The sequence below is a fragment of the Apium graveolens genome, chromosome 7, assembly GCF_009905375.1.
Source record: "Apium graveolens cultivar Ventura chromosome 7, ASM990537v1, whole genome shotgun sequence".
In the NCBI taxonomy this organism is placed as follows: Eukaryota; Viridiplantae; Streptophyta; class Magnoliopsida; order Apiales; family Apiaceae; genus Apium; species Apium graveolens.
The window spans coordinates 1,912,438-1,937,519 of NC_133653.1; the positions used below are offsets into that span (position 1 = coordinate 1,912,438).

Sequence of the window (25,082 nt, forward strand, 5' to 3'; positions counted from 1 at the left end):
AAAATACACTTCAATAGCTATATCGGTAAATGATTATGGCCTGAATGAACTTCTATATTTTCTGTTCAAGATCATGATGTTGAATTGGTATTAGGTCACTTTGGACTTAGGTAGCTAAATTCCCTCTTAATTTTTGATTCTCGAACTAGTTTTGATCTTTAAGACCTCTATCTTCAACTCCTACTTAATGATTTCAACCATTTCTTTTCACTCTCCACTGTGGATTTTCCATGATCCTCTCCCCTTATGTTGTACAAAGCATGATGTCAACTTGTTATATGAGTTTTTGTAGACAAGTGTAGAGGACTCAGAGTCTTGATCCTGCAGTATCTCTATCTCCTTACAAAATTCTCGGCACCTAAACTTGTCATTGGTTATAAACTGGCCCCTTTTTTCCTCGTCTTTTTGGATCATGACCACGAACATGTTGGAACTTTTAATCTAAACTTGTATTTATTTGTTGGTGTTTAGTTTTATTACCGTTTGCAGTTTGTCTGTGGACTCAGTCATGCAACAGTAGCATGAGTTTAGAAGAGGTAGGGGAAATAAATGGTTAGTGGTTCATCTATATTAGGAGAGTAGTTGTTGATGAGCCTTGTTTTTAACTCTCACGTTTGTTTGCTTTCTATTTAGTCTGTATTATTCATTTGGCATAATAAGAAGTAGTTCCAGCATCTCTTTATTTTACTCAGTTCACATTACAATATTCATAAGAACAGCTTTAGTTTGCAACATTGTGGTATCAGAGCCTCACATATCTGGTTCATGCCAAAGTGTATGCCCAGACCAAGGACGATGGAAACCGAGAAAAGCAAGGAGAATGCAGTTGGGTTGAGTTATCCCATGTTAACGAGGGGGAACTACACAGTGTGGGCCTTAAAGATGAAGGCATATATGGAAGCTCATGGGATATGGGAAAGCAATGTCGTCAAAGGACCCGGAAACTGCAGTCGAGAAGAAGAAGGACAAGATCGCGTTGGCCGTTATCTATCAGGGAATCCCTGAAGATATACTTATGTCCATAGCGGAGAAAGAAACCTCGAAGGAGGCCTTGGAAGCAGTAAATGTGCTGTGTCAGGGAGCAGAGCGGGTGAAAACGGCGAGAATTCAAACTCTAAGGTTAGAGTTTGAGGCTATGAGTATGAATGAGGGAGAATCTCTGGATGATTTTTGTCTGAAGCTGAATGGCTTAGTGATGAATATACGCACTTTGGGTGATGAGATGGCGGAGGTGTATGTCGTTAAGAAGGTGTTAAGAGCTATGCCACAAAAGTTCTTACAAATTACATCTGCTATAGAGCAGTTTGGTGATCTCAAACAAATGAGCATTGAAGAAGTCATTGGCTCATTGAAAGCACATGAGGAGAGGTTACGTGGACAAATTGAAAGCAATGGAGCCACAACCCAGTTACTTCTCACTGAAGAGGAGTGGAGAAAGAAAGACAAGGAGGAAAGCAAACTGTTGCTCACTATGGAGGAGTGGATCAAAAGGTCGAATAGAATTGAAGGGAGCTCACAGAAATTTAGAGAAAAGGACTCGTTTGTAGCAATCGTGAAAAGAGCAAAGTTCGTTGTTGGAATTGCCTTGGGTATGGTCACTTCGCAATAGAATGTAAAAAAACAAAACGAGACAAAGAACAAAGGGATGAGGTGAATATTGCTCAAGTACCAGATGATGAACCTGCACTCTTGTTGGCAGAAAGTGATGAAAGAATGAAGAATGTCATGCTGATAAATGAAGAGAAAGTGAATCCGAGATTGAGTCAAAACAAGCGTGATAATGAAGTGGTGTCAAACCTATGGTACCTAGATAACGGTGCAAGCAATCACATGACCGGACAAAAGTCGAAATTCAAGGAGTTGAACGAAGAAATAACAGGGCAGGTGAAGTTTGGTGATGGGTCATTGGTGGAGATAAAAGGAAAGGGCTCGGTGCAAATGAGATGCAAGAATGGCAGTGAACGTATGCTTCATGATGTATACTATATACCAGCACTTTGCAGCAATATCATTAGCCTTGGTCAGATGGCTGAAGAAGGATACAAGATCTCTATGTGTGGGGATTATTTGTGGGTACGAGATACAAAAGGAGCCCTGTTTATGAAGGTCAAGAGATCTGTGAACAGGCTATTTAAAATCATAATTAACATTGGTGAAGTCGACTGTTTGCTCACAGAAGATTGTAGTCGAGAGTGGTTGTGGCACTCCAGGTTCGGTCACGTAAACTTCAAAGCTATGCAAGAGCTGTGACGAAGCAGATGGTGCAAGGACTACCAAAGTTACAACAACTAAAGGGTGTGTGCACAAGGTGTTTAATGTCTAAGCAAGTGAGAAAAACATTCCCAACTCGGAAAAATTATAGTGCAAGCAAAGCGTTGGAGTTGGTACATGGTGATTTGTGTGGACCAATTACTCCCTCAACGATGGCTGGAAATAGGTATGTATTCTTATTGGTTGACGATTATAGTCGTGTAATGTGGGCTTACTTGTTGAAAGAAAAGAGTGAAGCATTTGAAATTTTTAAACGGTTCAAAGCACTGGTAGAGGATGAAGATGAAAGGAAGATCAAAACATTCAGGACAGATCGAGGTGGTGAGTTCTGTTCAAAAGAGTTCTTGAATTATTGTGAAGAAAATGGCATAAATAGGCACTTTACGACGCCCTACTCACCTCAACAAAATGGGGTGGTTGAGCGACGTAACAAGACAATGATTGAAATGGCACGAAGTTTGCTCAAGGAGATGAATATGCCAAGTCAGTTTTGGGGAGAGGTCATACGACATGCAATCTATTTGCTGAATCGGTTGCCCACACGAGCTATATCTGGAGTCACACCGTATGAAGCATGGTCATGTGAGAAACCATATGTAGGGCACATACGTATCTTTGGTTGTGTAGCTCATATGAAGATTCCAACTGTGAACATGAAGAAGTTGGATGACAGGAGCAAGGCTGTAATACACCTGGGTAAGGAGCCTGGGACAAAAGCATATAGATTGTATGACCCAGTGAGTAAGAAAGTGCACATAAGCAGGGACGTTGGTTTTGAAGAGAAAAAATCATGGGCTTGGGCTTACGAATTTGAGACTGAAATTGCAGATAAAGTAAAGTTTGTTGTTTCAGGATTGGGTATTGATACAATGCAGAATGACGAAACAACGGGAGAGAAACAACGGGAGAGGATGATACAGTTGGAAATGATATTGATAACCCAGAAGAGTCAAGGTACGTCTCAAATTCTGATGCATCAATAGAGTCCTCACACACACCAAACTCGTCAAGTACAGAGTCTGGGACAAGCTGTAGCGGTACACCTAAAAGGTATAAGCCTCTTGTGGAAGTATCTGAAAATGCTGAACATATGGAACTGGATGAAGACGAGTTGTTCCTTGTGGCTGCAGATGAACCTGAAAACTACACTCAGGCATCGAAAAATCGTTTGTGGAAACAGGCCATGGAAAGGGAAATAGAGTCAGTTGAGCAGAATAGAACATGGAGTTTGACAGCTGTACCAAATGGACATAAGGCGATAAATTTGAAGTGGGTCTTTAAACTAAAGAGAGATGCAGCAGGCAACATAGTGAAGTATAAGGCAAGGATTGTATTTGTTGCGAAGGGCTACGTGCAGAGAAGGGGAATTGATTTTGAAGAAATATTCGCCCCAGTAACTCGATTGGAGACAGTGCGTTTACTTCTCGCTCTTGCTGCCAAAAATAGATGGGAGGTGCACCACCTTGATGTAAAAATAACGTTTTTAAATGGTGAAATAGAGGAAGAGGTATATGTAGCACAGCCAGAAGGATTTGTAAAAGGGGGGAAGGAACACTTAGTCTACAGATTGCACAAAGCATTGTACGGATTACGACAGACACCAAGGGCCTGGTACTTGAAGTTGAACAAATGTTTGGAGGAGCTTGGTTTCAGTAGGTGCCCTCATGAACATGCTATTTATACTAAGAAAATTGGGGATGATGTTTTGATAATCGTAGTGTATGTCGATGACTTGCTAATTACAGGGACTAGTAAGGCCATCATAGAAGAGTTTAAAGCACAGATGAGTCAAAGATTTGATATGAGTGACCTGGGACTTTTGTCACACTAACTGGGCATCGAGGTAAAGCAGAACAGAGGTCACATCGAGTTGAAGCAGGAGGCATACACGAAAAAGATACTAGAAAAGGCTGGGTTGGCAGAGTGCAATCCAGTTAAGCATCCAATGGATCCAAAGAAAGTCATCACCAAAGATCAGGGAGGAAAGGAGGTTGATGCAACGTTTTACAAAAGTTTGATTGGTGGTTTACGCTATTTGGTTCACATTAGGCCTGATATTGCGTACTCGGTAGGTATTATCAGTAGATTCATGGAGAAACCTACCTCTATGCATCTGAATGCTGCAAAGCATGTGTTACGTTACGTAAAAGGAACTCTGAACTATGGGCTGGTGTACACAAAGGATAGTGGAAATAACATACTAACGGGATACACAGACATCGACTTGGCGGGGAATGTTGTGGATCGTAAGAGTACAGGAGGAATGGCTTTCTATCTAAACGATAGTCTGGTAACATGGGTTTCTCAAAAACAGAAATGCGTAACTCTTAGTTCGTGTGAGGCTGAGTTTATGGCAGCGACTGCTGCAGCGTGTCAGGCTATTTGGTTGAAGAATCTGTTATCAAAAATCACAGGCGAGCTTCGGTCCGGTAACAATATATATAATAAATCAGCCAATGATCTAGCCAAGAATCCGGTTTTTCACGGTAGGAGCAATCATATAGATATACGCTATCATTTTATTAGAGAGTGTGTGGAGAAGGGAGAAATCGAAGTGAAGCATATCTGTTCAGAGAAGCAACGTGCAGATGTTTTGACAAAGTCTCTTGCAGCGTTCAAATTCGAGAAAATGCGGAACCTTATGGGTGTGAAGAATCTGTCTTAACAAGTTCAGATTACGGGGGAATATGTTGGAACTTTTAATCTAAACTTGTATTTATTCGTTGGTGTTTAGTTTTATTACCGTTTGCAGTTTGTCTGTGGACTCAGTCATGCAACAGTAGCATGAGTTTAGGAGAGGTAGGGGAAATAAATGGTTAGTGGTTCATCTATATTAGGATTAGGAGAGTAGTTGTTGAGGAGCCTTGTTTTAGCTCTCACGTTTGTTTGCTTTCTATTTAGTCTGTATTATTCATTTGGCATAATAAGAAGTAGTTCCAGCATCTCTTTGTTTTACTCAGTTCACATTACAATATTCATAAGAACAGCTTTAGTTTGCAACAGAACATAGTAGATAATACTATTCTTATCCTCATCATTTGAGTCCTATTATCAGTACTAATGCACCTTGCCTAACGCTATTCCTACCAGTCTTCAAATAAACAAGTGAAGTAGGTTCATATGAGTATCTCTCTCAGAAAACGTATTCGAATCATGAAAAGAATTGATGTCAGAATGAGTGCTTTGACCTGTTAATTTCAGGATCATATCAATGTTTGAATGTGTTTGATAATTTCAGCTTGTTTACATTCTTTTTAAATGTGTTTGCTATTTTGGAACTTGATTTGTATCTGAGCGATTTAGTATTATGATTATCAGCTGTTTAGTGTTTAGCATCAGGCCAATTTTGAAGTGATAATAGCAGCGATGTTTGGTTGCCTTATCGACTCATTTCAACATGAAGAACACCAAATTACATAGCCTTGAATGTTTGGCATTTAAGTACATATCAGTTCAATGCATATGGCTATCAGTGTTTATAACCTGTTTGTTATCCTTTAAATGCTTTGTTGGACGCATGAAGATCACGATTCAATGTAATATAAACAGATCGATAGTATATTTGATTCCAAGAGTTGGTATTTGCAATTGTTGCAGACATGTCATCTGTACAAACAAATGTGTTATACATCGATGTATGGATCTTTAATATGCATATACAATGCCTCTCTTCTCCAGCCCCTCCTTTTGGCAGGGGTAAGGAGATTGTGATTTGTGAGTGTGTGTACATATTCACATTTATCTTATGCAGTAAACGTAATTGTGCAAAACTTTCTGAGCAAGTATCTCAAGCTTCATCGTCATTCTGTAGATGGCCAATGTGCTTGCTTTCTCTGAATGATGCCACTGTTGTTCGTTGCAGCTTCTGTTTGGACTCGTGTCCAAATCTTTTTGTTCTTTAGCAATACATATGCTTTGCCTCTTCATCTTGTTGTCGTGATGATTGATTTTTACCACCTCGTGCTCTGATTTTATATTTCTCAGATATCTGAACATGTAAACCATTAGGAAACTGTAGACCAGGAGTTCGGACAATGTCTCCTCCTTCCATAAGTACCCATCTGGCAAGTTTTGATGTAATGAGTTAGCTTTACATCTTATTTTCGTTGGGAAAAAAAATATTCAGCACTGTGTTCATGTGTCTTACGTAAGACACATGAACACACTGATGGATCAGGATATGAATCATGGGCGATCTGATCCAAATCCGATCCATTGACAGCCCTAGTCTTACCTGTACTTGGTAACTAGGCAGTGAAGGAAAACAGCCATTTGGACCTTAGTAAAATCTGTTCCAACACAAAATCTCATTCCACCTCCAAAAGCCATGAAATTCTTTGTTGCGCCCTTTAATTCTGACTCCTGCATTTGATCAAGCAGAGACTATAAAGTTTCAGAACAAAGATTGTTCTTTAAAGAACTCAAATTTAATGTCTTATTCACTGACTCTTGCATCTGCATAATTATCTCACAGGTAGAGGGTAAGGTAAGAAGAGAACATCGAATTACCTCCCATCTCCACGGATTGAATTGAAGAGGATCTTTATAGGTGGAAGAATTTAAGTGCACAGCCGGAGGACATACCATTACTGCCCAACCAGCTGGAATGGTATGTTCTGCATAACCAGCGAATATTGATTAAGTTGTTATGCAAATTTGAGCGACCTTTTGGATTAGAAATTAGAAAATCCCATACATTAGCGATTACTTACCCTTGTACTTGACATCTTTTAATGCTTTTCTAAATATTCCTGGAACTATATTTGCTAGTCTGGCTGTTTCATTGATGACCTGCAGAATCAGTTAGTTCGCTTAGCACAAAGCAAGTACTCATGATAATTTTTCAGTTAGATTTCTCGGTTAAGTGTACAACTTTAAAACGCACCTGAAATGTAAACTTCATTGACTTGTACTCTTTCCAGGTGAGTCCAAGCTCTGAATCTCCCCTTTTCCTTAAAATCGCATCATGTTCTTCCTGTGAGTGAGATTCAGCATGTCAATTGCCAGTAATGAATTAATATGTCTGGTTTCTTAATATGTCGATAGATATATCTACTTACTGTTAATTCTTTCAACACGTGAGGGTTCTCAGAAAGCATTTTAATGGCAAAAGTTATAGCCAATGAAGTTGTCTCAAAGCTAGCAAACAGTAGTACAAACATCAAGTCCAGGGCTACTGCTTCTGTAAGGACAGTATCCTTTTTCTGAAGTTCTTCAAGAACATAGTCATAGAAATCACTTTGGAGCTTGTTAGGTCTTCTCCGTCTTTCTTCTAGCATGTTTTCCAGCATTGTCATCGCCTTCTTTCTTCCCTGAAATTTTTTATAGAAGTCAAATTCCGATAGACACTAGGTTCAAAATTAAGTACATGATTTAAGATTCTAGTCCAGAGATGTCCTTTTTGTCCTTGAGGTGTAGAACATAAAAATCGCGATGAAACTGATAAAAATCAGCATTACACAAACTGTTCTGATTTGGGATTAAAATTAAAATAGTTGACAGGTCCTGCATACCTGTAAACACTTGTGATAAGCTGTTCCAGGAATGTTTAGTGGGAAAGAGATTAATCCTTTAATGAAATCTACAAAACTCTCGCGCAAATTCTCTGAGGACTTCTCTGGATCATGACTAATTAGTTTCTTTGCAGTCAGGTCAAATATCATCTGCAAACACCAATGTCTATAATTCGATATATAACAAAACTGTGTTAAATCTCAATTAAAATTAACAAAGGAGCCTGCACTTACTGCTGCACTTGCATCTTTCAGTTCCACAGTTTCCTGCCTTGACCACATGTCTAGGCTTCTATTCGCCGCCTGTTCAACTTCAGTTAGCATTTTCCTTAGGCTCTCAGGACCAAACAAATTTAGTACCATGCCCTTTAGGTACTTGTAAATGAATCCGTGCAATGATCCAACGTTTTGTTTTCCAAATATCTCGGTAAAGGTATCTGGATACCAGCTCTGAAACAGACGGCCTTCTTGTTGGAAAATGTAGTAATTTAGATCCGAGTTTGTTGATACTATAACTGGTCGTCCTACTAGATTGGTACGAAAAACTGGCCCATGTCTGATCACAAAGTTCAATGTCTTGTAAGAGGAAAACACGAACAAAAACTTGTAAATGAGTTTTCATTAAAGGAATAATATTGATCATACCTTTTCATTCTTTCTTTGACGAAGGGAGGAATATCAGAGGATGAGTTGGGAGCAAAGAACTTGAGAGTTTCACCTAGTATCGGAAATCCCATTGAACCAGGAGGGAGATTTCCGTTGCATCTAGGATTGCTCCATCGATAAATCCAATGCACAAAGCTTAACGCTACTAAAGCTGCAATGCCTACACAAACTGACCACATCTTCAGAGGTAACAGACAGGTACTGAAACTCGTATTTAGAGTCTAATCAGATAAATAATTCTTTCGTAGAGTAACGTATATGATATCTTGCTCAGTATCCCAAATATGAATGTTAATGTAGGCAATGTGTAAAGCGAGTGCTGGCATGTATCTCAGTATCTTGACCTGAACTACTTAAATAGGCTGTCGAGATTACGTATCCAGTTAGAATAATAATATGAAGTGAAGTTGTCTTTCTCGTTTATTGAAGTTGGTTGCTCAAAAAGCTGTATAAGTAGTTGAGATAAGATTATAATACCTAGAATAATCATGTCTAGAACTCACCATTATCTTATGTCAACGGCATGTATAAAATTAGCGTAAAACGCTTGCAGAACTACGAACCTCACACGATGTTTCCTAGTGTGTCCCCTTGTGTCATCTGCCTCGCTTTGAATATGCAAAATGCAGTACTTAAGAAAGTACTGGAGGCAGAAATGTGGTATATTTTAAGAGATCTGCAGCAGCAAAACGTCGTATATTCCCTAGATTTGAGACGATAGAGGTTCAAAGGATCTGGATGATGAAACCAATCTTCAAATGATCATTAAAAACTAGAATCTAATGAGCTATCAACTACTTTGAGTTTCAACAACCTGCGTAAATCTTATTAATATACGCGCTAAATACTTTGGTATCTATGCAGCATTAGTATTTTACACATGTTTCTTCAAAAATACTAATTTCTTTCTCTGTTTGTTAGATATGCATCTCATCTTAAATCTTTCAGCCGGCTATCCCCGTATCTAAGTTGCATCACTAGTGGATTCGTAGGCTCTCGATGTGCATCTAGTGTCTGTGCTGGTCTATTGCATCTTACTGACTACCATTTTGGGACAGTTTAATGAAGTTTAACAGGTCTTTTGCAGAGAAGTCACGTTAATTGTTAAAATATAAGATCCTCGAAATGGTCATTCTCTAACACCATTAGATTTTAGAGTAACTGGCTCCTTGACATGGTATCAGAACTCAGCCTGGCAGAGGACTGGTTCCTTGACATGGTATCAGAGTTCAGGCTGGCAGATGACTGATACTTGACATTGATCTACGGGCTTTACGTGTGTGATCAAAATCGATATTACTATTCATATTTTGCCAGATAGATCAGAGAAAATTGCAGAGTTACAGCAGACATAATGGAATTTGTTATGTTAAGTCTTGAGAAACACTTGCACAAGAAAATGAAAAACTTGTCAGGCCACGAGTCCTGTTATATTTTATATAATCACCTCGTGTGCAGAGCTTTACCCTTTGTAATTTTTAAAGAACACAAAACTAGGAGATGATCATAAAGGTTTCTTTTTAAATTCATTTTTAAGGGAACATTTTCGACTCCCCTGTATTAGCAGGATATCGGGAAAGTTCTAAAGTAATGATGTACGCAGACTTATCTTCATTTTCGACTTCACTCAACAGGGCTCGTATTGGCCTTTAAACTCGCAAAACTAAGAATACAGATTTACCACCTAATTTTTCTGGGAAAGTTCTGAAGTAATGATGTACGCGGACTTATCCTCATTTTCGACTCCACTCAACAGGGCTCGTATTGGCCTTTAAACTCGCAAAACTAAGAATACAGATTTACCACCTAATTTTTCCTATATATCGGGAAAGTTCTTAATTAATGATATACGCCGACTTATCTTCATTTTCGACTCCACTCAACAGGCCTCATATTTAAACTCGCAAAACTAAGAATACAGATTTAACACCTAAGCTTTCGTGCATTTTTTAAGTCCCTTCCCTATCTTTTGTTCCACTTCACTAAAAACGGAAGCATCAAATCGAAAAGTGAACTTTCAGAATTCGAGGCATTGAATACAATGTCATTGCTTGGCTTTAAAGGATGTCGAAGATAAAGATTCTTTTGTTCTACTTGCTAGTTATTATTGTCATATATAAATCGACATCGCATAAATCTGAGACCAAAGTATTAAAATTTGAAATACGAATCTAAATTATTACTATAGCTCTTTGATTTATTTTCGCGATTCTCCGGATGCGTATGAGATGCAATCTCTTGGTATCGGCATTATGTGATTTTCCCTCCCTACCGCAGATATATATCTCCACAAGATTGAACGTTTACTTAACATGATATCATTGCTCTAATCGAGAGTGGTTTCGGATTTGAGTCCCGCCATTTGGAGTCTTTGAAATTTTCATCTACAGTCCTTCGTTCCGGTATTATAGAAATCGGTAACTCGGTCGAGTACTCGGAGGATCCGAGTTGAACCAAATCTGTGGACGGAGCTAAAATAAGGAAAGAAGTCATGCAATGTGGACTGGGCAAATGAGCAGAGTATATATTTTAACATGCAGAGAATTGTATGTCTGTAAGTACTTAACTGTGGGTCCCACCTGTCTTGATTGTACTTTCAATAAGTTGCATCAGATGATGGGTGGGGGTCATTGACAGGGGATCCACGGCCCACAATACAGTGATCATTTGATTTATGTTTACACGGGACAAAATATTTAGCCGCGTAATTTCTGTTGTGCATGAACATATAATAAACACGAAAATTTATATTTTTTTTATTTTATTTTATTTTTTATTTTATTTTATTTATTATTTTTTTAATAAAATTAAATTGATCAATTTTTAACCAAAAATTAAATATTACTTTTATATTATTTCACAAAATTAAAAATTATACATTAAAGTAAATTACATCTATTTTTCGATGATATAATTTTTTTTATTTGTTCAATTATAAAATATTAATAAATTTCGGTCAAAATTTAGTTAATTCGACTGGGTCAAAATCAAATATTACAACTAAAATGAGATGAAGGGAGTAATTTATTTTAATTTGATTATTGGAGTTTTTTTTATCGTAGGTAACCTGCAGCCACTACCCTTCGGGTGCGCACTCGGTACCCTACGGGCTCACGCAATAGGTTACCTGCAAATAAGGTGAATCAAGGTAAGGATTCGAACTCATGACCAAGATGATAGTTTTTCCCTTTTTAACCAACTGAGTCAATCTTTGCGGACAATCATTATTATAAAAAAAATCAATCAAGACATATTAAAATTATAAATTTTCGTACTTATTATTTTATTTTCTTCGTGTAAACAGGGTCGTCCTGGATTAAACTGCCCTAGTTGAATGAAGAAATGCATGTCCATTCACATAGATACTAGATAGAGTGCAATTGAACTCTCAAGACTTCTAAGTCACTTAAGGAGAAAAATTAAGAGTTAAGACCACTAATTACTAATTAGTGCCAAGTTGAATAATAATACATATTTAATTTAGCTTCATGATTGAGAATATTTAGCACAAAGGCGTTTGTTTTTCCAGTCCAACCAAACCTTGCCGTGCGCCTTAAAAATGTACTCATTTTAATACAATTAAAAATACAACTGTTTCCTGGTCAATAGGCTTTGTAAAATCAAAGATAAAATAAAACATGTTAACATTTAATTGTTGTCTACGCGTAGGAATCTTTTAAAAAATTTAATCTTATTTAAAAATTTAAATAAAAATTGGCAGAGATGAGACAACCCATTTACTTGGAACAGTTGGAAACACGAGGTTCCATGTGTTAGCAACTTAAGTGTGGTCATTAAGATTTCTTAATCCTTGATTTTGACGCTGTTTTACCACTTTTGGAAAAATTAATTAGCTAAATGACCAGTAAAACATCCTAGTCACTATAACGTAAGAGTAGGGATGGTCACTAAGGACGGCCAGACCGATCCCCACCCGATCCCCGCACCGAAAGTGCGGGAATTCGGGGATTTTTGTGAGTACGCGCCGGAAAACGGGAATGATTTTAGAAAAGACTGGTGAACGGCCCGGGTATGGTTTTTTATGTCTACCCGGCCCGATCCCCGTTCCCGGCCAGATTTTCTCCAGTTTATAATATATTTATATATTCTTATTTCTCTTCAAAAAAAATATGTAAGTATTAGTGATAATTTATATTTTCTATGTTGCAAGAGATTTTTTTGATATTGTCTTTTCCAAAGTATAAGGTCAGAGTCAAGTATTATAAATGTACTTTGATTTTATATATTTATTTCATGTATTAAAAGATAAAATTATTAGAATTTGTAGTATAATATTTAGTTTTTGTTACTTTTCTTCTCACATCTTGCATGAAAAAAAATTATTAAATAAAAAATTTGATTTAAATAAAATATTCACAATAACCCGCGAAAATCCCCGTTCCCCATTTGGGTCGGGGATGGGGAATGATATATATTTCCAACAGGGAATAGGTCAGGGACAAGGATTAGATTTGAAGTCACGGGCCGGGGAAGGGGATAGCACTACCTGGCCCCGAAATGACCCGACGACCATCTCTACGGTAAGAGTATCTCCAACAATCTCCTACGTCAATCTTTATATGAATTATTGGATTTTAGTGTTTTAATATGTTCTTATCTCCAATAATTCTCTTTAATTTGACTGCTTAATCTATATTTTATTATTAAAAATAACTTGAACTCCTAAAAAGACAAAATAAAGTGAAAAGAGAAAGATAGTATTGTTAAAAATATATATTAAAATAATAATTAAGACTTTAAAGATCGAGAAATAGAGATTAGAGCAAGTCCAGCAGTTCCGAGCTCTTAAGTTCTAAGAATTTTGACGCAAAATGACACTTCAACAGTGTTTTAAGTATTTTTTTAAATCACTAAAACATGATCTTCATTATTTACTTTTAAGGAAGTTCTAGTGCTCAATTATAATACTTTTAGCAATAAAAAAATTATTTTTTCTCATCTTTTTACTTTTTACTCCCTCTTTCTTCCACTTTTTGTCCATATATGTTTTCAAATTTATTAATATAATAAAAATTAAGGAATGTGTATAGGAATTATTGTTGAAGTTGACATATAAAATCATATTCTAAATTACTAAAAACTAATATTTTATATTATTTATAAAGAAGTTATTAGCATAGTGTTGAACTTGGAATAACATTTTGATTCTCTCTTCTCAATTTTTAAGTTAAGAGTTTGAAGAGAGAGGGGGTTAAATATGCTCCGAGACAATATGATTCCAAATAGCTTGTACTTGGTGCTAATTGCTGCCGCCTTCCTTGCTGGTGTTCATATATGACTTTCCGTAGAACATGCCCAACTTAAACTGCAATGTGCGTTCATGCTTTAAAATAACTAGTTTTACAACCCGTGCGATGCACGGGTCTTCATTATATTTTTATATTATTTAAATTTATAATAATTTTTTTTTGAATCGTTTCGTTATTAGTATATTTATAAATAATAATATAAATATTTGTTGTTAGTAGGATTCGAACTTGAATCTTGGGTAGTGTATAAATAATAATATAAATATTTGATGTTGGTGAGTTTCGAACCTGACAGCTTTAGTAATGTATAAATAATAATATAAATATATGCTGTTGGCGGGGTTCGAACCTGGGAGTTTGGGAGTTTGAGTAGTGTATACTATTTTAGTATTTGAATCTAACGGTCCTGATCATTTAATTTAAAAGATCTGATGGTCATAAATGAGGATAACCAAACCAACCAAAAAAAAGACATACCAACCAAAAAAAAGGTATACCAAATTATACACCATTTCGGTTATTATAATATAGTATAAATTTATAGAAATAAATTTTATTTCTTTCGATGACAAGTTGATACGTTTATATTAGATCCGGTTGACAGTACACGATAATTTTAGCATAGTATTACAAATCATTTTTTAATACATAAATAATAAAAATTTTGATATGTATGTATGAGAATTCATCAATAATATGTATCATAAAATTTTCGCGGTATAATAAATTATAACAATTGTTTAGTCTGAGTTATCTACTAACTAACATTGATATTGTGTCTCCCCTTAAATTCAAAATTCGAGCAAGGTAATAATTTCAAGTTTGATATGTTAATTTATTCTCATGCAATTAATTATTCTAATTTTATGAGGAAGATTGTGATTATAAATTTAATCGACTGTTCTAATATAAATTTTGTAATGCAATAATATATATCTTAATATATATAATAATTATAAATTTAATCGACTGTTCTAATATAAATTTTGTAATGCAACAATATATATCATAATATATATAATAATTTCGCATACACATATATCTATACTAAAATCGATCATTTGAGCATGATCGCGACTTTAAATTTGTTTCATAATTTTTTATATACTAATTTAAAACCTGTGTGATGCACAGATTTTAAATAATTTTATAATTTTTTTTGTATAAATTAAAATTGAATTGAATTCTTAAATTCATTCATTTAACATCAATTAAATAATATAGAATTTCATATAAATTTAAATTTAAATTTATTAGAGGAAATTGACTTTAATATCAATTAAAATTATAATTAACTGACTGATTGACCAACTAAATTTTTAATATCTTATTTATTATAATATAATATAGATTTAAGAACAATACGATGAATTCGAAATCAGTCGATGGTTCTCCTCTTATAAGCAATATAATGACTTCAAAATCAATCCAACATGTCGATATGGTTTTTGTAATGGACACTAGATATATTAAATTTAAAACGCGAGTTCCTCATGCTTATGAGCAAAATAAATAAGTTATCGAGCCCATGTTTTCGAACTAAATTTTAGGAAAAATTGAATCCAACATGAAACTTTTGAGTGTGATGCTAGTTAGGTTTCTGACTTGGGATCTTTTTTTTTTCCGTAGGTAACCCGCAGCCGCTACCCTTCGGGTGCGTACTGGGTAAATCCTAGGAACTCACGCAATAGCCTGCAAAACACGTGAACCAAGGTAAACCGCATTTAAGTGACAGGTTTTGACTCATGAGATATAATCATAAATAAACGAAATGATAGTGTAATACGTACTGGACTTATACACGTGTGATTAATTGAGGCAACTATAACTTTAAAATTGAATACTGTATAAGATAATTTATTACGGAAAAACTGGGTCCGAGGGTGTACTAAGATAAATTAGCTGAGATTATAATATTTTATAATGTAAAATTTAAATGATAAATTTATAGATATAAATTCGATACCTCTGTATTTACAAAAATATCCGTATACTACACTTATTTTTTTAAAATTGGGCATGTTCCATGAGCTCATTCTGAGGACCAGCTATCCAATTTATTTATTACATATTCTAAAACGATTTAATAAGGGGTTATTTGTTAAATTTGAACCGTTATTTTGAACAACAAAAAGTTTATTTTTGGTTAATATGGACAATGAAATAATCTAAAAATTCGAATAAAAGATGCTGAATAGTTTTTGTAAATGATCGGAATGAGCTCTCGGATGTTTAGTTTTGTTTGACAAAATTTATCAAGTAAAATTTGATATATTCTCAATATAAATTTTCTTTGGAAATAAAAGAAAATGTATCACAAGAATTTAAAACAGGTGTTTCATTAAAATATACTAATTATTTTCGCAGAAATAATTCTGGATATGTCATGGACAGATTAAAATAAATTAGTTTTGATAATACTTTAAATGTTATAAATTAATTAAATATAACTATGAAGGATAAATGCTAAATAAAATTAAAAACCATTAAATAATTTTGAATAGTCAATATTCCATAATTTTTAATTAAGCAACAAATTTAATTTTTATAGTTTAGTTAAGTTTTAGTGCCCGTTTGAGAAATCTTAAAATAAGTAACTTATGACTTAAAGTGAATAAGTGAATAATAAGTGATAAGTTAATAAATGCTTATAAGTTATATAAGTGTTTGGATAATTTAACTTATAAGTCAGAATTGTTTTTATTTAAATGAATTAAAATAAATAATTTTTATATATAATTATCTTAATTCTTATATTTTAAGTTATATTAACATTTAAAAAATATATATTCTAAAATTAAAATTGATAAAAAAATGAAAAATTAAAAATAATTTGAGAAAAAGTACGTCGTTACCAACATTCAACTTATCAGCTTATAAGTTGTAAATTCAACTTATAAGTTGGGTCGACAAACACTCGTCAATAAGATGTTACGGGCTTATAAGTAAGATTTGCCAAACAGGCCCTTAGTACCATTCTTATTGAGCTGGACTACTTACAGAAGCAGCATTTAAATATATTTTTTCGCAAAATTTTGGCAGTTAACGTTTTTTATTAGCAACAAGTGTATTTTATTAAAAAACTAGTGGCTCTATTTCATCCACGTCTTAAAGCCGTCTTAAATATAATCTCGGAACTTGAAACTACTCTCTCCGTCCCACCGAGTTGTATACGTTTACTATTTACGCGTATTTCGAGGCTTTTATAAAGTATGGTTTCATAATGTTTTTTTAAAATATTTTTTCTTGAATAAAAGTTTAAACATAAAACTTTTATTAAAAAAAAAAATTTAAAAAATATAATGGAGTTATGTTTTAAAAAAATATTGAAAAGCATGCCGAAAAGTACGTATAGAATTTAATGGGATAGAGGGAATAAGTTTTTACGATAATAGTGCAAGTTAACAATAATTAATTTAATGAGTAAACCTAGGCATCTTGTTTTAGCTTACCACGTAATAGTCTGCAAACCACGTGAACCAAAATAAACCACATTTAAGCGACATGCTCTGATTCAGGAGACATAATCACAAATTCTCCTCCCGTGAGATTTGAATCTGTGATCAAAAGCATGGTTCCAACCCCTTGTGGGCAGCTTCCCAGTTTTTTAAATAGTTATTTTAATATTTTTAATATTTGTTGTTTTAATAGATAATGTAAAATTTTGAATTTAGACGATGTGAACTTGGACCAAAATTGAACCGACATAAATCGGTCGGAATTTTTAGAATCAACATTGATCCGATGGTTCAGTTACAATTGCGCGATTTTTAATTTTTTAAAACCGAGAACTTTTGTTTCCCGTTTTATCTAAAAACCGAAGCTATTCGAAGTTTACTCTCCCTGTTATGAATTATAATTACTCGGGGTCGGGGACCATGATGGTTTTAAATGTAGGCCTAATGTATTGAACAAAAGCCATACTGGGCCATACATCTCACCCTATATCCAATGGGCCTCATATTAATTTCCACATTCCTTTATCCAATGGGCTGAAGTTTTTTTCATGAATGGGCCTCATCTTATTTGACATATTTAGTACACTGGCTCTCTCTTCTGGAAACTAGGAGAACATTTGAGAAGGCGTCTAATTACCAAAATACCCATCTCTCTATCTTGAATTTACAACATCATCCTCAAACTCTTGCATATACACATTTTGTCTTTCTATATCATTTCTCTCAACAAAATCTCTCTCTCTCTCTCTCTCTCTCTCTCTATCTACCGATATCCATTGCAATCTCTCTCTCTCTCTCTCTCTCTCTCTATCTACCGATATCCATTGCAATCTCTCTCTCTCTCTCTCTCTCTCTCTCTCTCTCTCTCTCTCTCTCTCTCTCTCTCTCTCTCTCTCTCTCTCTCTATCTACCGATATCCATTGCAATCTCTCTCTCTCTCTCTGTCTCTCTCTCTCTCTACCGATATCCATTGCAATCTCTCTCTCTCTCTCTCTCCCACACACACACTCTTAAAAAATGGCTGGAGCAGATGAAGAAGCAATAAACACATACATGAGCATCACTGGCGTCTCTGAGCCTGTTGCCATTCAAAAACTCACGGTAATACACACACACAGTCACACGCATAAATAATTAAATATTTTCTTTAATTAGTTGTTTTTATTTGCTTTGATGTCCTTATTGCGTGTCTTTATTTAGGTGGTAATTGTTGGTTTTTGTTTTAGATGTGTTGAAATAATTTAAAAGGGTGATATACGAATAAATGATTAAATATATTCTTGAAATAGTGTTTGATGAGGTTTTTTGAAGTAAAGATTGTATCTTTTTAGGTTCTTGGTTGAAGTGTGAGAATTTATTGGTATTTTGTAGGAAGAATGGGTTTTCAGGGTAGTAATTCTGAGTTGTTTTCGAGGGAGGAAGGTGAGAAATGGTATGTAATTGTGAGCAAACTGTTTTGTTTTTTCGGTGGAAAAAAATATTTGTTGAATGCTGTTGGTGAATTTGAGGTGTGAAAGTTTGCATTGTATTTTAGGTGTTTTGGTCTGAAAAGCTGTTTGACTGCTGCTAGGTGAATTCAAGTTAGGAAAGTTAACATTGTCGTATTTTCGTGAATAACTGATTCTTGAATTCTGCTAGGTGAATTCAAGTTAGGAAAGTTAAAATTGTCGTACTTTCGTGAATAACTGATTCTTGAATTCTGCTGGGTGAATTATAGATTTAGGAAAGTTTACATTGTCGTATTTATGAAGAATTTACGGTTACGACGTGAGTCGTTTTTGAGGAGGGATGTGAGAAATAGTGTGAAAGTTGTTATCAAACTGTTTCGTTTTTCGGTGTGAAGAACTGTTTCTTGAGTGCTGCTAGGTGGATCCGAGGTTTGAAAGTTCACATTGTCATATTTTCGGTGTTTTGGTTTGAAGCTGTTTGACTGATGCTAGGTGAATTCAAGTTAGGAAAGTTCACATTGTCGTATTTCTGGTGTGATAAACTTATTTTTGAATGCTTCCTGGTGAATTAGAATTGGGAAAGTTCACAGTATCGTATTTTTGAAAAAAAAGATAGAGGATACAATGAAATACGAGCACGGGAATAGTGGTTGCGTGTAACTTTCGAGGAAAGGTTTGTGACTTGAAAGGAGTTAATTGAAGGATAGATTGGAAAATTATTGAAGTTGAGACCTAAACTACAATTTGCCTGGGCTGAACGTCATTTTGGCAAAGTACTAGGATGGTATTGAAAATATTTGGTGATAAGGAAATGGTCTGGTTAATTAGTACCTTAAAACAGTTTAGATTTTATATGTATTTTCATTTTTCAAGATTGTTAATGCGTATTTTCATTTACTCACTCCAAAGTACTAGTAAGTTTGATACAAGGAATATCAAAATTCTAGTTTGGTGAAAGAAGGTGTTTGCTGCTTCAATTGCAATGCTCGTCAAGAGTGTATGAGGAAATTTGCTTATTCTGGTCTTCAAATGTTTTTATATGCACATTATATTCTTTTGGAACTATAATTATCCTGGAAATCACATGTAAAAAATGTATATTGTAATCAAAACTTCGAAATGTTACAACAAATTGTAATAAGTGGGAATAGATTAATTTTTCAGGGAGTGTTGGACATGAACATAATTTAATATCCGACTGTGTGAAGTATATGTAAATTGTAGATTTTGGTGCAGTGGTACTCTGTAGGGATTATATGGTTTTCTAGATGGGTGGATCTGTTTAATATGATACTTGAAACAAAATATGGGAATGAGATAGCATCCACAGTTTTAAGGTTAAATCAATCTTTCTCTCAAGCAGAAGCTAGCGTGTAACTTAGGGTAGATTGGCGTGTAATGGTGGTGTGTAATGACAAATGACTGTTTGCTTGTCTTAAATCATACAGTGGAATTTAATCAATTTCCTGCTTTTCAGACTATGGCTTTCAAATTAGGGATCTGTTCTTGTAGCAGGCATACAATTTCATTCTTGTATTTTTAATCTGATTTAAAATGGTGACTAGGAGCATGCGGGGAATCTCAACGAGGCTGTTAATGCTCATTTCGCGGAGGGGGATGGAAATGTGTAAGAGTGCTGATCTTTGTATATTAATTCCTTTTTGTGAATTGATCTTTGTATGTTATATTCATGTTTCTTTATGCATTACTGAGTATTATTTCTAATCAGCAGAAATGAAGCATCTGTTGTACCTCAAGAGGATTTAATGGACGTTGATGATCCAGTCCTTCCTGAGATGCACCGATCTCCCTTTCCTCTTTTACCGTCTCCTGGACTTATGAATCCGTTCTCTCTGTTTGACCGTGACACCCGTAGCAGTATATTTGACACAGTTCCCAATTTAGTAAGCAGTATATTTGATAGAGTTCCCAGTTCAGCAAGCAGAGAACCATTTGTTTCACATCCAAGAGAAGTGAGGGAAATACCCATCGAGGTTAAGGATGGTAATGAACAATCAAGTTACTCTGGGCACGCTCCCACCATTCAGGATGTTACTGAGACTGAAAATGATTATGGCCCAGAGGTACACGGGATTGTCATTATTGACGAAGAAGCTGCTGAAGATATTCCAACAGGTCTAACTGCACGGGCTGCATCAGGTGATGTAGGAAATGACAGTATCTTAAGTGGCTATCCCGGAATCATGAATTCTGGACCAAGTGCTCCTGGAATAAATAACATACCTGACTACAGCAATGATATAGAAGAAGAGATGATCCGTGCTGCTATCGAGGCTTCCAAGAAAGACAATGAAAGTGGCTATACACATCAAAGCGAGCCTATGCCTCAGCAAAGTCAACCTGTTATTGAGGATCCAGAACTAGAACAAGCTGTTTCTTTGTCATTGGAGGTTTTTTCTTGCAACATCTTTTGAATTCATGTATTTTTGATATCCTGGTCTGCTGACTTGTGAATTCTAATCAGACAGCAGATCAAGAGAGAGCATTACGTGAAGTAGGAAATAAAGGTCGATTGTCGGAGTTGTATGCTTCTACCTCAACTGAGGTGGAAGCTGTAGAAAAATTAACATCAAGTGGGAGGTATTTCTCTTTCTCAAACTATTCATATGTATAATACATACACTGTAACTATTAATCAAATCACCTTCCAGTTATACTGTAGCTATTGATCAAAACACCTTCCAATTGTTTTATGTTAAAAATCTGCAACCATTCTTGACAGTGGATGATGTTATATATGTATACAGTTGGGAGAGATTTTTGTGCATCTGACGAGCTTGTTATTGACTTTTTAGGTTGGAAGCAGGAGGGTCTTCTGTGCAGGATAAAACTGATGAGGCGGAGGATCGACCACTAGCAAGACGTAGGATTAGCCCCAGTCTTTCCTCAGCTGAAACTGAAACGGAGACCAATTGTATGACAAAATCGAATCCCCGACAAAGTACTAGTGGTACTAGTTCACAACACAACAAAACTGACTCACACTTAAATGAGGTACTTTACTATCTTTTTCCGTCAAACCAGATCTGTACGAAAATTTAATCTATTGTGACTGATGTTTATATGATTTTGGTCAATTTTGCCTCACATATTCTTCTGTTTGCTCTCATAATAATGTATGTTCAAGTGGGGAGGCATCTCATCTTTGGAACATGATGAAGCTGTTATGTTGGAGGCTGCACTTTTTGGTAGCGTCCCCGAAGGAAATGCATATCATGTACCATATACACCAGGTCAATTCAGGCAGAATGGTTTGGGTGAAAGTGATGGTTCTTATCCTCGGCACACACCTCGTCCGCCATCACCTTCTCTCACTGCAGAAAGATTGATACGTGAACAACAGGTGTGTATCTTGAATAAGAAATCCATGTCCATGTTCAGATTGTTGAATTTCTGTTGCTGTACTTATATATTGTACATGTAGGATGATGAATATTTTGCATCACTGCAAGCTGATCGGGAAAAAGAATTGAAGGCTAGAGAGGAAGCTGAAATTCGAAGGTTAGAGGAGCAGGCAGCTACAGAATTTGCTAAGATAGAAGAAAGGCAAAAGGAAGAAGAATTGCAAAGGAAATTGGAGGAACACCAGGTAATGCAGATCATATGTGTTGCATGTATTATATAACACACTTATAAAAAAAACACTTGTTTCCCCTACTTGCTATCTACAGAAAGGTGCTTTTAAGCCCTTCCCTAATCATGGTCTTCATCCTTACCCACTTGCTACACTGTTAACATTAATCCAGATTCCGACAGTTCCTACTGTAGAGAAATTGGATCCACAATGAATATATGTGAATTAACTATAACTATCTCTAGAACAACCATATGCCGTGGATTCTCTCCAAGTATCAAATTATCATTCCTCAAACTGGTAACTTAGTTCACCCATTTCAGGTCATTTTGCCTTCGTTTCATCTGTACTTCTATTTCTCTCGTACGGTAAAATAAGAGGCATGCCTTTTTAGAGGTTTCCCTTCTTTACCGAAAAACCCAGTATCTTCTTTATAATCTGTTCAGTTATCAGTACCATCTTATTGAAGCATGTGTGGGACGCAATTCCCTTAAAGAATTCAGTAGGTTTTACCAATTCCAGGAGTATTGCGGTTCTTACTATAGTACCTATGGAGTCGATACTTGATACTGTGAGATCCGAGGGGAACATTAAAAATTTGAACTAAGATGGTAATAGGTTGTCTGACTTATATTGTACACATATTAGTAGTCTTACCCCTATAAAATGCGCGTTGATCGGAAATGAGTGTTTTCTTTGAACTTTTTCCCTGCTTGTCGTCGTGCTCGACCAGTAGCGTGTGTGTACTCTGTAGCTTATAAACACACCTATATGATAGGGCCAATGAGGGTATTCTATGTTTATACACATCATTGATTCATATCATTTTTTCCCTCAGGAAACAGAGAGACAGTTGGCATTAAAAGAAGCTTCTCTTCCTCAAGAACCATCACCGGATGATAGTAATGCCGTAAACCTGCTTGTGCGGATGCCTGATGGCAGCAGACAAGGCCGACGATTCCTCAAGTCCCACAAGCTTCAGGTATTCAATTTGTGAAAATACTTTTTCAATATTTGTTTAAGGTTTGTATAATAAGTTGAATAATGAGTTATGATTTGATTTGCAGCATCTTTTTGACTTCATTGATGTTGGTCGGGTGGTCAGACCTGGTTCTTACAGATTGGTAATTCTTCATGTGCTTTTTACTTATTGTACTTTCCGTTTAGCATCTTTTTGACTTATTTGTATATTTGGAGGTAAACATTTCGGAGTTACATCTTTATTTGGTCACTACATGTCATCTAATTCTCTTATCGAGTGAACTCAAGAAAAAAATAGGGTATATAAATATATGTGTTTATAAGTTGAGTTTTCAAGAGCGATGGTGGGAGGGTGTCGCATGCAGGCATATTCACCGCCCGGCGCCCCAAACCCTGGAACTATTAAACATTTAACCCCTTGACATAGCAATGAATTTTCATTCTAGTCATACAGGTATTGTAATTTGTACTTCTTTGCTTATTAGTAGTCTACAGAGAGCTGCTTTGCCCGAAGGGTTTAAATATACCTATTTAATTTGACATCGTTTCCTTTGATTTTTTAAGAGTGATTATTTTTGTATGAACCAATCTTGGTCGTTCCACAGAAAGATCCTATATTGCATTTTTAAACTCTTTGTTGTTAATGGATCTTCTAAAGTTCTACAATGACAATTTCATACAATTTGTATAATAAGTTAGGGTACTTGTCTAATTTCATCGTAATGTGATACGATTTAAAAAGGGCTATACATATGTATGTGCGTCTACACGCAAGCTTGTGTATGAAACCTAACAAACTCATGTTCAGGTTTTTCTAGTGTCTTGGTAGTTGCTTGAGAAGAAGCTGTTTGTATTGAAAATATCTGCCTGTTGTGATAGTGCTTTGCCACAAATTATATTTTACTATAATTTTATTTAGTAATCGATAGGTTTACTGAAGATATATAGCAGGCACAAGCTGTTTGAAACATTGCTGTTTCTTAATCGGTGTTAGCTAGTTAATATGAAATGGATGTACTTCAACTAAGTTAACCATGTTTCACTTCTGCACAGGTGAGGCCGTATCCAAGACGTGCTTTTAGTTATGGTGAGAGTGCAGCAACTTTTGATGAACTTGGCCTTTCCGGAAGACAAGAGGCTCTGTTTCTGGAGTTGACATAGCAGAGATACTTGGCGTAAAATTGTAAGAGAATGTTAAATAGTATGCTTACCCAGATAGAACAACTTTGTTTGTTGTATTAACAAGTTGTTTCTTAAAGACGGGTAAATGTCTAAGCTGAAAGCAATGAACAAATTATATCATATCAGTCGCGATTCTATGGTTGGTATTTTAGGGCTCATAAATTTTGCAACTTGAAGTTTGTGCAGTTGAAACTCACTCTATTTTGTTTTCTTGACAGAGGGCTATGCAAAGTAATGTTTTTATTACTTGGTCAATCAAGTTATGATGGTATAAATTAGTTACTTTTTACTTAGTTTTAATTTATCAATTTATTTAACATCACCGTAAGCCCATTTTGTACCGTAGATGTTACATTGGGTTTAGTTGAAGAAACAAAGGTTTAAGAAAGTTTATTAGATTCCATTAATTCTTTCATTTTCTTGAACTTGCATTCCCCTTCTTGACTCATTCCCATCATCTTCGGATTCTGAAAGTCTCCGTTTTTGTTTTCTACTGTTCTAAAAATACTTCTATTCCAGTCCACATATTAGTAGACTGACTACAATCATCTACACTGACCCCTCTTAATGTACTCTTTGGGACAGGCAGGGTCGAATCAGACCCCAGTTTACATGCATCAGAGAAAAACTATCAGCTAGTATAAGTAACATCTCTGCATCAACTCAATTGGAACAAACAACTCTTCATTAATATACTA

General features: G+C 35.4%; 3 protein-coding genes across 4 annotated transcripts; 2 read left to right on the plus strand and 1 right to left on the minus strand.

Moving 5' to 3' along the window:
• Positions 1-4,216: 4,216 nt before the first annotated feature.
• Positions 4,217-4,936, plus strand: LOC141671644 (secreted RxLR effector protein 161-like). The gene has a single exon (XM_074477932.1). The coding sequence runs from the start codon at positions 4,217-4,219 to the stop codon at positions 4,934-4,936; it is 720 nt and encodes a 239-aa protein (XP_074334033.1).
• Positions 4,937-5,236: 300 nt separating this feature from the next.
• On the minus strand, positions 5,237-8,753 carry LOC141672572 (cytochrome P450 87A3-like). The gene is made up of 9 exons (XM_074479191.1): positions 8,430-8,753; positions 8,019-8,340; positions 7,785-7,934; positions 7,332-7,583; positions 7,157-7,246; positions 6,984-7,062; positions 6,781-6,887; positions 6,506-6,633; positions 5,237-6,332 (listed from the first exon to the last, which is right to left on the minus strand). Exons 1-9 carry the CDS (start codon positions 8,627-8,629, stop codon positions 6,170-6,172), a joined length of 1,491 nt encoding a protein of 496 aa, XP_074335292.1. The 5' UTR covers positions 8,630-8,753; the 3' UTR covers positions 5,237-6,169.
• A 9,167-nt stretch (positions 8,754-17,920) lies between these two features.
• Positions 17,921-24,546, plus strand: LOC141671609 (plant UBX domain-containing protein 8-like). 2 transcript variants are annotated; one of them, XM_074477888.1, is made up of 10 exons: positions 17,921-18,279; positions 20,192-20,253; positions 20,356-21,037; positions 21,112-21,227; positions 21,443-21,641; positions 21,775-21,990; positions 22,072-22,236; positions 23,060-23,203; positions 23,289-23,345; positions 24,256-24,546. In XM_074477888.1, exons 1-10 carry the CDS (start codon positions 18,196-18,198, stop codon positions 24,361-24,363), a joined length of 1,833 nt encoding a protein of 610 aa, XP_074333989.1. In that variant the 5' UTR covers positions 17,921-18,195; the 3' UTR covers positions 24,364-24,546. The 2 variants fall into 2 exon arrangements, with proteins under 2 accessions (XP_074333989.1, XP_074333990.1); XM_074477889.1 differs by having other exon boundaries at positions 20,359-21,037.
• The last annotated feature ends 536 nt before the right edge of the window (positions 24,547-25,082 follow it).

Bases quoted from the DNA above. Each gene is read 5' to 3' on its own strand.
- LOC141671644 (XM_074477932.1), top strand. From the start codon at position 4,217: ATGGATCCAAAGAAAGTCATCACCAAAGATCAGGGAGGAAAGGAGGTT.
- LOC141672572 (XM_074479191.1), bottom strand. From the start codon at position 8,629: ATGTGGTCAGTTTGTGTAGGCATTGCAGCTTTAGTAGCGTTAAGCTTT. The intron at 7,935-8,018 runs GTAAGTGCAGGC...TGGTGTTTGCAG, and splicing joins TGAAAGATGCAAGTGCAGCA to ATGATATTTGACCTGACTGC. The intron at 7,584-7,784 runs GTATGCAGGACC...AAAAAATTTCAG, and splicing joins CTTATCACAAGTGTTTACAG to GGAAGAAAGAAGGCGATGAC.
- LOC141671609 (XM_074477888.1), top strand. From the start codon at position 18,196: ATGGCTGGAGCAGATGAAGAAGCAATAAACACATACATGAGCATCACT. The intron at 20,254-20,355 runs GTAAGAGTGCTG...ATTTCTAATCAG, and splicing joins GCGGAGGGGGATGGAAATGT to CAGAAATGAAGCATCTGTTG. The intron at 21,642-21,774 runs GTACTTTACTAT...TGTATGTTCAAG, and splicing joins CTGACTCACACTTAAATGAG to TGGGGAGGCATCTCATCTTT.